General features: G+C 43.0%; 1 protein-coding gene across 1 annotated transcript; it reads left to right on the forward strand.

The window, feature by feature from the left end:
* Positions 1 to 4,570: 4,570 nt before the first annotated feature.
* On the forward strand, positions 4,571 to 6,421 carry LOC101677871 (40S ribosomal protein S27-like). The gene has a single exon (XM_013048912.2). The coding sequence runs from the start codon at positions 6,023 to 6,025 to the stop codon at positions 6,419 to 6,421; it is 399 nt and encodes a 132-aa protein (XP_012904366.1). The 5' UTR covers positions 4,571 to 6,022.
* Positions 6,422 to 12,978: the final 6,557 nt, after the last annotated feature.

Below are 12,978 nucleotides of genomic sequence, written 5' to 3' on the forward strand. Positions count from 1 at the left end.
CTTAAAGATTTTATGTATTTGAGAGAGAGAGAGAGTGGGCAAGAGAGAGAGAGAGAGAGAGAATGAGTGGGGAGGGAGGGGCAGAGGGAGGAGACAACTAGACTCCCTCCTAACGAGGGAGCCAGACATGTGGCTTGATCCTAGGATCATGACCTGAGCTGAAGGCAGATGCTTAACTGACTGAGCTGCCCAGGCACCCAAAGTTTTCAGTCTTTATACCATTAAATTTTATGTTAGCTATGAGTTTTTCATAGATGCCATTTGACAGACTGAGGAAGTTACTTTCTATTCCTAGTTTGTTGAACGTTTTTATCATGAAAAGATACAGGATTTTGTCAAATATTTGTCCTGCATCTATTGAGATGAACGTGTGGCTTTTTGTCCTTTGTTTTATTACTATAGCATATTATAGGGATTGATTTTCATATGTTGAACCAACCTTGAATTCCTGGGGAAAAAATCCCACTTGGTCATTGTGTATAATCCTTTTTATACATTGATGATTTCAATATTGGGGTACAGTTGACCCTTGAGCAACACGGGCTTGAAATGCATAGGTCTGCTTATATGTAGATCTTTTTCAATAAACACGGTACAGTAGTATAAATGTATTTTCTCTCGATTTTCTTTTTTTTTTTTTTTAAGAAAGAGAGAGGGTGGGGGAGGGGCAGAGGGAGAGGGAGAGAGTGAATCCAAAGCAGGCTCCAGGGCAGAGCCTGATACGGGGTTCAATCCCACAACCCTGAGATCATGACCCAAGCCGAAACCAAGAGTTGGATGCTCAACCAACTTAGCCACCCAGGCTCCCCTCCCTGATGATTCCCTTAACATTTTCTTTTCTCTAGTTTATGTTATTGTAAGAATATAGTATATAATACATATAACATATAAAATATGTGTCAGTTGACTGTTTACGTTTTTGGTGAGGCTTTCAGTCATCAGTAGGCTATTAGTTAAGTTCTTGGGGAATCAAAAGTTACATGTGGATTTTTTACTACATGGCGGGATTGGTGCCCCTGTCCCCTGCATTCTTCAAGGATCAACTATATTTTGTTGAAGACTTTTTATTATTTCGGTAACATACACATAACATAAAATTCATCATTTCAATCATTTCAGTGTGTCCAATTCAGCAGCAGTTGGTACATTCACACTGTTGTGCAATCATCAGTGCTATGTAGTTCCAGAACATTTTCATCACTCCAGAAGGAAACCCCATACACATTTAACAGTTACTCCTCATTCTCCTCTCTTCCTAGCCTTTGGCAACCACTAGTCTACTTTTTGTCTCCATGGATTCACCTATTCTGCATTTTGTTGAGGATTTTTTCATCTGTATTCATAAAGAGTATTTGTCCATAGTTTTGCCCAGGTGTGAGGCAAAAATGAAATTCTTTCTATTTAGAGAATGACTATTATAAATTCTTTATCAGTAAGCAACCCATAAAGAGGGGACCTAGCTTGGGACGCCTGGGTGGCTCCGTGGGTTAAGCCACTGTCTTCGGCTCGGGTCATGATCTCAGGGTCCTGGGATTGAGCCCCAAATCAGGCTCTCTGCTCAGCGGGGAGCCTGCTTCCTCCTCTCTCTCTGCCTGCCTCTCTGCCTGCTTGTCATCTCTCTCTGTCAAATAAATAAATAAAATCTTTAAAAAAAAAAAAAAGAGGGGACCTAGCCTTTCTGCCAAATACAGTCATTCACAGGCCCCTTTGTATCCAATTCATTTGGCAAGGGAGGGAGTTATACGGGGAGAAGGAGGCGAGCAGTCTTTCAGCTTTGTCTCCCTTCTGTCTTGTGAGAAAGAAGGACTCTGAGAAAAGTGCTGCTCAGCATGACTCCAGGCAAAATGTAAACATTTGTTCTCTTTGCCCTCAAATCTCCCTCTTATGCTGCTGTGTCCAGCCCCTAGTGGCCTCAAGTAGCCAGGTCCTGGGATTAGATCTCTGAGGTCTCTGGCCCCTAGTTGGGACCTTAGGCCCTGATACTACTCTCATAATTGGTTCCCTGTTGAGTGCTCCTTCCCCACAAGCCCTACTAACTGACCAGATGGCATCCACTTGTTTGAGTCACGTGTTCTTGTTTGCTAAGGCCTCCCTAAGTTACCCTGTCCAAATTCTCTGATCATGAGGAATGTCAAGCCCTGAAGCTGTTAAAAGGAAAAAAAAAAAAAAAAAAAAAAGGTGACTTGGGAGAGTCCAAGTCTCTTGGAGAGGCCAAGAAGGAGGAGGTATTTTTGGAGAGCAGGGTGTTCTTTAGGTATTTTTCAAGTAATGTACAAAGGCAAGTTCGTTATTTGGCAAAGGTGGTTAAGGGAATGGGGAGTGAGAGGTCATACTCCTACCCTCACAGTGCCCCTCAGAGCCGAAGTCCACCCTACTGCTTTGTTGAGAGCCAGAAGTCTCTGGCAACATTTTTTTCCCTTCATGGAGGCTTCCTGGCTCACACTTCTCCAGACCCCAAAGACACTCACAGGTTCGAGATGATGTCATTAGAGTGTTTTCAGATAGAGAATTTAAGACTTTCTCTGACTTCATGTGCTTTGTGTTTACAGCTGAACTCAAACTTTACAAGACTTAGGTTCATTTACCTTTAGTCAAAAATTCCCTTTCTTGGCTCCATTTCTAAATACACATGGGCCTCTAAGTCTTCTTGGCCATCAGGTGCCTATTGATCATAAGTGCTACATACCTAGGTGGGACTAATGTGGTTGACATGTCCTTTGAAGTTGAAATAGCTTTGGAAATGAGTGCAGTATTGCTCACATGATGTCAACTCACATGTTTGAAATATAGTGTGTGCCATTTGACAGGCTTCAAGCACATGGAAAGACAGTCATTCTTCTTATAGAACCAGAGACTCAAGAATAGGGGAGTGCCTTCCCATCAGGGTCTGCTTCTTTGATGAAGAATGCTATTTCTGGGGCATCTGGGTGGCTCAGTCTGTTGAGCATCTGACTCTTGATTTCGACTCAGGTCATGATCTCAGCATCCTAGGACTGAAACCTGTGTGGGGTTTCATACTCAGTGGCGAGTCTGCTTAAGGATTCTCTCCCTTTCCTTTGGCCCTCTCTCACCACTCATGTTCTCTCTCTCAAATAAATAAATAAATCTTTAAAAAAAGAATGTTATTTCTGACCCTTGGGAAAGCAGAGGGATATTTGAATAGTCTTGGAATTTTAGTAGGCAGACCTACTCTTCACCCCTGCCATTACTGTGGGGGGCAGTCCCCACTGAATCCCTAAGCTTTTTTCTTACACCTGCATGGATGATAAAAGCAGTTTGCCAGATTTATACAATGTACTTCTCCCTGAAGAGTATTCCAGATGGTTCAGTGTTGGCCATTTTCATGGCCAAACTAGAGAAGGCAAATCCTGTAAGTAAGCTCCCACTTCTCCTGTCTTCACTCCTAGCAGGCCTTAGAGCACTCTTTTCCATCAAGTTGGGTTGAGACCACAGAATCCTCAATTCAGCACCCCCAGCAATCTAGACCAGTTGCCTGGAGTTGATATACAAAATAGTAATAATAACTAACATTTTACTGAGGACTTACAGGTCATGCACTGGCTCAGTGCAGTACATGCATTTTTTTTTAATTCACACATTACTCTTTTTATGATACTATTACTTTCTAGACAAGAAAACCAAAGCCAAGGGAAGTTATTTTTGCCAAGGTCAAACTGGCAGAACCTGGGCTAGAATTCTGTTCTGACTTCAGAGACTGACCTTTCTACCATTACATTATGCCAGTTCATTCATTCAACTCAACAAGTATTTAATCTGCTTTATGGCACCGTTAGAACGATGTTGGCACCATTCTAAGCACTGGGGGTACAGCAGTCAGAAGAGCTCTATCCTGTAGAACAGGATGCTATGTGGGCCTCCTGGAGGAAGGATCAATGACCCAACAGTGGGTGATATGTCCGTTTACTAGCAGGATGAGGGATCTCCAAAATGTGAGAGCTCCAAATTTGAGCACAGGATGTGTATGAAAAACACAAGGCAAAGGAGCGGTGGTGGAGTTTGAGCTCAGCTCTGCTCCCATCAGGGCTCTGTGTGCTTAGTATAAGCAGTGGCTCTTGCTTGAGGTGGAGAACAGGCCATTCATCTCTATAACTCTCTAAAGGTCAACCACCCAGGGCCTCTCTAACCATAGGCCAGCCTGTAGCTTCTCAAACACCCCACGTCTGCTTTTCTTTTTTGCCATTAGCAGCTGGATGTGTGAAGCTCACAGCTCCCTGCAAGGAGCCCTGGGGCAGGTCACAGGTGGGGCTGAGCTCACCCTTCCTATAGATATGTTTCTCCCTTGTGAAGGGCAAGGAGATAGATCAAAGGACACCTGGGCCCATTTGCTTGATAGGGAGACCCGGGAGAGCTGGAAAGGAAGAGGGAGGAGGGGACTGGGGCAGCCTAGAGCCCTGCCATGATTTATTGACTTGTTTTGCTCCTGCACTTCTGTTTACCCAGCTGGGCCTGCTGCTGCCCAGGGTACCGGCATGTGCATAGCCACTCTGGCCAGCCTTTGGGGTAGCATCCGAGAGAGCTATGGACTTAGCCAGCTCCTGGCAAAATTGAAGCAGTTGAGTTTGTGTTTTCTATTTGCAAGTTCCCAGCCCCACTAGGCTTTCTCTCACCTCCATGGGGCACCCCTCCACACACACACAGACACACCCAAGTCTCAGCCAGGAGGCCCTTCAGCCCTTCTTTTCCTTGGTAGAAAATGATGTTCCCCGGGCTTCTAAGTCACACTTACATGAACAGGTAAACATCTGCCAAAAGCCTCAAGCCTAATTCTTCTAGCATTTTCAAATGCTGGATACTTTTTAAAATTAGTCCATTCAAGAGCAGATTGCCTCCGGAGAGGAAGTGAAACAAATAGCTTATGGAAGAGTTGTGGGTCCAAGAACATGAACCAAGTCCAGAGTCCAGGTGTGGCTTCTTTTGGCTAATTGATGAACAAAGTTAATACAAATCCCAGCATCTCAATGATGCTCACTGCCTGGCTTACACAGCAATAGAGAAGTCTTGACAGCCCCCCAAATAGAATGATTTCGGAACTGTGTGTGTGTGTGTGTGTGTGTGTGTGTGTGTGTGTGTGAGAGAGCAAGCGTGAGTGTGTGTTCATGCATGTGTGTGTGCAGGAGGGGGGGCGGCCAGGATTTCAGGATCCAATGGGCCGTTCCAGGCACATGTGGTCAGTGGTCTGTCAATGGGTAGAGTCAGCTCTACTATTCTTACAAACCAACCCAGTCTAAAACCAAACAGAAGGAACTGGTGGCAGAGGGCATCTGGGCCTTGCATGGGCACTGGGAGTGATGCGTCTGAGTTAGACGAGCCTGACTGGGGGTTTCTAATCCAAGCTCTGCTACTTATTAACTGTTTGGCCTTAGGCAAGTGGCTTAGCCTTCTGTGTCTCAGTAGAAGACTCTGTTACAGGGGAGTAACACTCACCTTACTCCGTTGTTGTGAAGATTAAGCACAAGAGTGTGCCAACGACTGAGCAACTGGTCTACCCGCTAATAATACCTGGTGGAGGCTGTTGGCAGTCCAAGACGAGCATTCTGGAGAGCAGAGCATGGGGCACTGGAGAGCTTTAGCCCTTTGGGCACTCATGCCTAATGTTTCCACACTTCAGAGGGAAGTTTGGAAGATGGAAGCAATGTAAGCAAAAGGTGGTATGTCTATACAGTGGCATATCATTCAGCCTTAAACAGGGAGGAAATTCTGACACGTGCTGTACACGACAGATGAAACTTGAAGACATGAGGCTAAGTGAAATCAGCCTGTCACACACACACAAAAAGAAAATTCTGTATGATTCTGCTTACATGGAGGCACCTAGAGTAGTCACATTCCTAGTGACAGAAAGTAGAATGGTGGTTGCCAGGGGCTTGAAGTCGGGGCAAAAGGAGAGTTGTTTAATGTGCAGTTTCAGTCTGGGAAGACGAAAAGAGGTCTGGAGAAAGATGCCGTGCCACAGGGTGAATGCGCTTAATGCCCCTGAACTGGACACTTGAAAATTGCTAACATGTCAATTTTATGGCCTTTCTGGTGCCGACAACCACCCCACCAGAATATGCCCCTCATGAAGGACCTCCTCCACCCATCCCTGGAAGAGGTGAAGAGGAAGCACAAGAAGAAGAAGCACCTGGCACAGAGCCCCGGCTCCTGCTTCACAGGCATGAAGTGCCTGGGATCCAACAGAGTCACTACTGTCTTGAGCCATGTACAAATCGTAGTTTTGTGTGTTGGCTGCTCCACTGTCCTCTGCCAGCCCACGGGAGGAAAAGCGAGGCTTACAGAAGCAGGTTCCTCCAAACAGATGCAGCACCGAAAGCACCCAAGACGAAGAGGAGTGGGAAATGATCCCAATATACACATTTTGGATTTAAAAAAATGTCGGGGCACCAGGCGACTCAGTTGGTGAAGCCTCCGATCTTGACTTCAGCTCAGGTCCTGATCTCAGGGTCCTGATCTCTGTTTCTCTCCCTCTCCATCACTCTCTCCCTCTTAAATAAATAAATAAATAAATAAAATCTTTTTAAAAATGTCAATTTTATGTTCTGTGTGTGTTGCTGCAATTAAAATGAAAAAATGTGGAGAATTACTGGGATTCGGGGTATACAGGTAAGGAATGAGAGAAAAAAAAAAAGAAAAGCTCTGACAAAGAGACAGACACCCCCAGGGAAAGCCTTGCTGGGATTCTACTATAGTCTACCCTACTATGAGAGGGGAGCCGATTTCCGTAAAGGGACAGAGACAGACAGACAGAAAAAAACAGAAGCAAGAGAGGAGAGGGTTATCAGTGTCAAACAAAAGCTGCGGAGGAATGAAGGTTTCTGAGCTCTGAAAGTGCAGCAAGCCAGGAGGAGAGAGGAAGGCTCCCTCTGGAGACCGTGGTCACTCCCGGCGGGGGTGAGTCCCCAAGCCAATTCGGGCCTCAGCTGTGTGCAGATGGGGAAACCTCAGGAGACAAGGAGGAGGTGGTTTGGGCTGGCCAGAGGTAAAAACAGCAGATCCACAAATGCCAGGGGCTCAGCTCCCTGCCACTTCGCAAGCAGAGCGGCTGGGACCAGTGGCGGGGACCTCTTTCCCCAGTCTCAATCCTTGTAGGCTCCATAGGGCCCCTGGAGGTTGCCTTCTCCTTTGGTTCAGCTGCCTGACTTCCCTGGAGAGGAGGTGGTGTGGGGGTGGGGGGAGAGGGGGTTGGTGGCCAGTCCTCACATTCCCAGGTGCCCACTTCCTCACCCAGCCATGCTGCCCCTGCACACGTGGCCCCAGGCCGTGTAGACACACCTGAGTCCAGGAGCGACCCAAGCTGCAGGGAACCCAGCCCAGGCACGGAGGTAATTAGGCACGTCTTCTCTGCTCCTGAAGTAATGTTTGTCCTTCAAATTCTGCCAACCAAAATGGCTCAGGCTCTGATTTACCATCACCACGTTATGTCATACTTCCTTACTGCTTTTATGACCAAGAAAGACGCCAGGCACAGTAGCCATATTATGTCCTAGTAAACTCCTGCCTAAATTAAGTCACTATTTCTGGTCCCTGTCGCTGGTCAAAAATGACATCCAAGGGTAATTGGTGTTTTAGGGGCACATTTTAAGGCAAATGCAAAAAAAAAAAAAATGAATGTGCCTATTTTCTGGCTGAAATTTGCATCCGTCTTTTTACCCTCTCTTGGCAAACATGTTTTATGTTTATTTAAATGGTCCTTAATAAAAATGTACAGCTGCAAAGCATCTTACTACTCAATGCTTTCTGGTTAAGAAAATTGCCCATAATCACAGTTGACTTTCCTATTCGTAACACAATATTATTTTTCACTGGAGCGTGGCTGTGGCCCAAGGTGCAAACATTACAAATGCAGTGGGAGGCTTATCTGAGGTCGCAAGCACTTCATTCATTCAGTCCTTCAGTCAATCAACAAACTGGTTTTGTGGACTTATTAGGTGGGGTTTTAGACCTTTTGGAGCAGAGGGAAAAGCACGTGCAGAGGCATGTGAGAGCATGGCAGGTCACTGATGTGACAAGAGGAGCCATTGTTAGCCACAGCTGATGTGTTGTGATTGGTTGTAAAGTGTTACCGTAAATAATTTGTCTCTGATAGGAGTGAACATACCGACATTGCCGAGTGATTTACTATTACTTACAAGTTGGAATGGATTCAAGGTTATCCTTCTCATAACAGCATCGCTCGTGCCTGCTTGTGTTTCAGTATGTTTTAATGAGAGAGAAAAGGGCCAATTAATAGCTGGTGTGCCAAAAATTGTGTAGTCCCCAAGTACACCCATGAGGATATGTCACGCATGTGAATGTCATCTGTCAGTTGTCTTGTGGTTTCGAATTGGAGCAGCCCACATGGTGTGTGTTATTGGGAGAGTGAAGAGAGATGAACTTGGGGAGGTGGGATGGGTAGGTGTAGGTTTTCAGAGCTGTAGTACCCACATTTTCATTTGGATTGCCCCCAAAGTTTGCATAGCAAATTGTCATTGACATTGCTGCTCATTTGTGAGGTTCCAGTATTTCCCCCGATACAGAGATGAGATCTTAATTAGTAACTGTCAACCCATTCTCGCAAATTTAGCTTGTTTTTGGAGAACCCATAATTATACTTTTACAGTCAACTACTTCTAGCATTGGCCACATTGTGTGCTAAGCTCCTAAAAATTAATGTGATCGAAGAGGCAGTTTTCAGGTTAGGTTTCATGGAGTGATGGTATTGGAGACTTCATATGTCTTGGAAAACAAATGGAAAATCCCAGTAATGAGTCAACCTAGAAAAAGGAACTTAACTAATAATGAACTTGATATGCTATCTCTCTTAGGTCCATGGAGGGCTGTTGGGGTACAGAGAAAGGATGCCTATGTTGCCTTACCTTTCCAATATAAAATGGATTTCTGGACTTGACCAGAAGATATTAAGAGTGATACCTCATGTGATGTGCAAATAAAATAACTGATTGGCTTGGTGTTCTGATTGGAAGGGTACTCAAAATGTTTCCCTGCCCCTGAAAACACTCTCCCACTGGTGCTTGATTTTCTAATATTAGAAATTGTGGTGGAATCATTTGTTTTAAAATTATGCTTTAGGGGTACCTGGATGGCTCAGTCGGTGAAGCAAATGCCTTCGGCTCAGGTCATGATCCCAGAGTCCTGGGATTGAGCCCCACATTGGGCTCCCTGCTCAGCGAGGAGTCTGCTTCTCCCTCTAACCCTCCCCCTTCTCGTGCTCTCTCTGTAACTCTCTCTCTCCCTCAAATAAATAAATAAAATCTTTTTTTTAAAATTATGCTTTGTTCTTTGAACTATTTTATTATTTTCTATTTCTATGCTTTGGGAAAGGAGGGTAGTTGTCTTGAAAATAATAAGCGCATTCAGGAATTAACTGGAAGCCTGCTAGGATTGTTGTTAGAAAACCAGTTGTGTGTAGATAAAACCTCAGTAATTAATCAGTGAGCATCTAGCCGCCAAATATCTGATGGGAGGGAGGAGGCCCTCTCCTTCGAGAGGGGGAAAATGACTCCCATCTGATTGAAAAAGCACCATCCCAGACCTTCTTGAGGCTGACATGCAGATGTACATCTGGCTGTAATCTCTTGCTCCCTGCTAGCCTTTGCCAAGCTGTGTGGATCAGAAATCCAGTTTCTCCCCCATGGAAAGAGACAGAAATTGAATAGTGAGATAGTTAAAATTCTGAGCACTGGCTAGGAGAAGGAACATGCCCAAAGCAATAAAACAACTCTCACTTAAAAACCATGCTGCAGAAATATTCGAGCCATTTAAACAACTGGCAGAGTTGATTGGGGGTGAAGGGAATAGGAGTCTCCAAGCTCTGGACGAGACTTGATACTCAGCAGACAAACCAAGAAATATTTAAATTGTGTTCACTCCACTCCAGGTTGATGAGCAGGATAGAATCAATGTTTGATCAAATTTGAAGGGATTTGTTTGCATGTAGGTGTCCATGTTTCCATAAACCTGGCTCTAAATTTTATTCCATGTGAAGTTGTTTTAAATGCAGTTCTATTTATAAAGAATAAAACCATCACCGAATGAGAAAATGTTCTATTCTCTCTGAGCTGTCCAACCTAATGGGAGGCTATCACTTGGTCGGAGTGATGGCAATGCCCGGTGCCTCAAGCTTTGGATTAAACACTGAAGCCTTCTTTAAAAATAAAAGTGTCCCAGGGCACCTGGGTGGCTCAGTGGGTTAAGGCCTCTGCCTTCAGCTCAGGTCATGATCCCAGGGTCCTGGGATCGAGCCCCGTATCGGGCTCTCTGCTCGGCGGGGAGCCTGCCTCCTTTCCTCTCTGTCTCTCTCTCTGCCTGCCTCTCTGCCTACTTGTGATCTCTGTCTATCAAAAAAATGAATAAAATCTTTAAAAAAAATAAAATAAAAATAAAAGTGTCCCTGGAAAGGTTAACATATAAGTTACTAGTACCTTAATATGGTGGTTCCCTAAATTGAATATTTAACAGAAGCATCTCACACCACACCTTTCACTTATACTGAGAGCTTTCAAAATACAGGGAAGTTCAGAGAAGAATATAGCAAGTACTTATGTTCTTGCCATGCAGAGTGGAAATACACTGCCACATTTATTTTGTTTTCCATTTTTTAAAGATTTATTTATTTGAGAGAAAGAGAGGAAGAGAGAATCTTCAAGCAGACTCCCCACAGAGCACAGAGACTGACACGGGCCTCGATCCCACCAACCCTGAGATCACACCCTGAGTGGAAACCAAGAGTCCAATGTTTAACTGACTGAGCCATCCAGGTGCCCCATCTTCCTTTTTTTTTTTTTTTTTTTTTTTTTTTTTTTTTTTAATAAAAAGAGTAAAATACGTAAGGAAAAGCTGAAGTTCCCTTTATCTCCCACTTACTGTCAACCTGTTCTCAGCATTGTTTTCTGAGATCGGTCCATGTAGGTATGTACTAATTTCAGTCATCTCACTGCTGAACAGCAACCTACAGTACAACCATTGGCACTTCATTTTCTCATTCCCCGGTTGATGTACATTTAGATTGTTTCCAATTTATTTTGCTACTGGTCCTACCAGTGGTCTACATGTTCCCATGAGACCATACTACTGGCAACTTCTGAGTTTTAATTTTTGCCAGTCTGACAGTATTTCCCTGAATACTAAATACTATTTTCCCTGAGCATCTTTTCATATATTTGTAGGTCATTCCAGTTCCTTCTGCTCATTGCCTATTGGTATTCTTTGCCCATTTTTCTTTTGGGTTGGTTGCCTTTTCAAAATATATTTATTATATATCTTTTGGATATGTTTTCTTTTTAAATTTTGTGTGTGGCAAATGTCTTCCCCACTGTATGACTTGTCTTTAACTTTATAGTATCATTTCTTTTTCTATAGACATTTTAATATTTAATGCAGTCACGTTTATCAGTCTTTTCTATTAAAATTTGTGAGTTTGTGTGCATGTGTGATTAATAAATTCTTCCTTACTCCAAGATCACAAAGGTACTCTATATCTGCATCAAAACGTTATAAAATTTTGCTTTTAACATTTAGATCTTTGGGGTACCTGGCTGGCTCAGTTGGAAGAATGTGTGACTTCTGATCTTGAGGTTATAAATTCGAGGCCCACATGGGATGTAGAGATTATTTAAATGAATAAAGTTTAAAAAATAACATTTAGATCTTTAATTCACTTCAAAATAATTCTTAGATAGGATTTAAAGATGTTATCTAATTTTATCTTTACTCACATGGATAATTTTAATAGCATTTATTAAAAGTCTATCATATCTTCCATGATTTATATATTTTTTAAAGATTTTATTTATTTATTTGAAAGAGAGAGAGCACACATGAGTGGGGGTTGGGAGAGGCAGAGGGAGAAGCAGACTCCCTGCTGAACAGAGAGCCTGATGCGGGACTCGATCCCAGGACCATGGGATCATGCAACTGAGCTAAAGGTATATACTTAAGTGACTGAGCCACCCAGGCACCCCTCTTCCATGATTTATAATCAATGTCTGTCATATACCTACTCCCCACAGATTTATATGAGTTATTTTTAGGCTCTTTTTTAATTCCACTGATCTATTTACCCATATGCCAATATGGCACTGTTTTAAAATTGCTATAACATGATAAGTCTTGATAATCTGCCCTCCATTCTTCTTCAAAATTTTTTTTCTATTCTTGGTGCCTTACTCTTCAGCATAAACTGTAAGATCAGCTTGTTAAGATCCATTAAAAATACTTTGCAATGTTGATTGAACCTGAATTAAATTTATAGATTAATTTGAAGATAATTGACATCTCATACCTGATCACAGTTTATCTTTCAAAAGTTCTTATGTTACTATAATTATGGAGTCACAGGGTGATGGAAATGTATTATAGAGACATCCCCTATTACTGTTCACCCATTTTCTCAAAGTGGTCCCATTTTGGTTTTTTTACACAGCTTTATTGAGGAACAATTGATATAGTGAAAGCTAGATGTATTTGATGTATACAATTTGATGAGTTTGAAGATATGCATATACTTGTGAAATGATTATGACAATCAGGTGATAAGCATATCCATCACCTCTCAAAATTTCCTCCTCCCCCTTTTCGGTGGTTGTTGTTTTAGGGTAAGGAACTTCACATGAGACCTACCCCTTAACAAATTTTTAAGTGTAAAATACTCAATTACTGACTATAGGCACAATGTTGTACTGCAGATCTCTCGAACTTACTTGTCTTACCTAACTGAAACTTCATATCAGCAATTACGTCTTATATAACTAAAGTACAATATCAAAACCAGGAATCTGACACTGGCACAATGTTTGTGTATAGTTCTAAGCTTTTCATCATGTGTAGATTTGTATAGGCACCACTGCAATTAAGATACAGAACTAGTCTATCACCACAAAGGTATCCCTCATGCTACCCCATTATAGTTAACATCCACCCTGTCTCTAACCTGCAGAAACTACTAATCTGTTCATCTCTACA

The sequence above is a fragment of the Mustela putorius genome, unplaced genomic scaffold, assembly GCF_011764305.1.
Source record: "Mustela putorius furo isolate JIRA1106 unplaced genomic scaffold, ASM1176430v1.1 tig00003899_pilon_pilon_pilon, whole genome shotgun sequence".
NCBI lineage: Eukaryota > Metazoa > Chordata > Mammalia > Carnivora > Mustelidae > Mustela > Mustela putorius.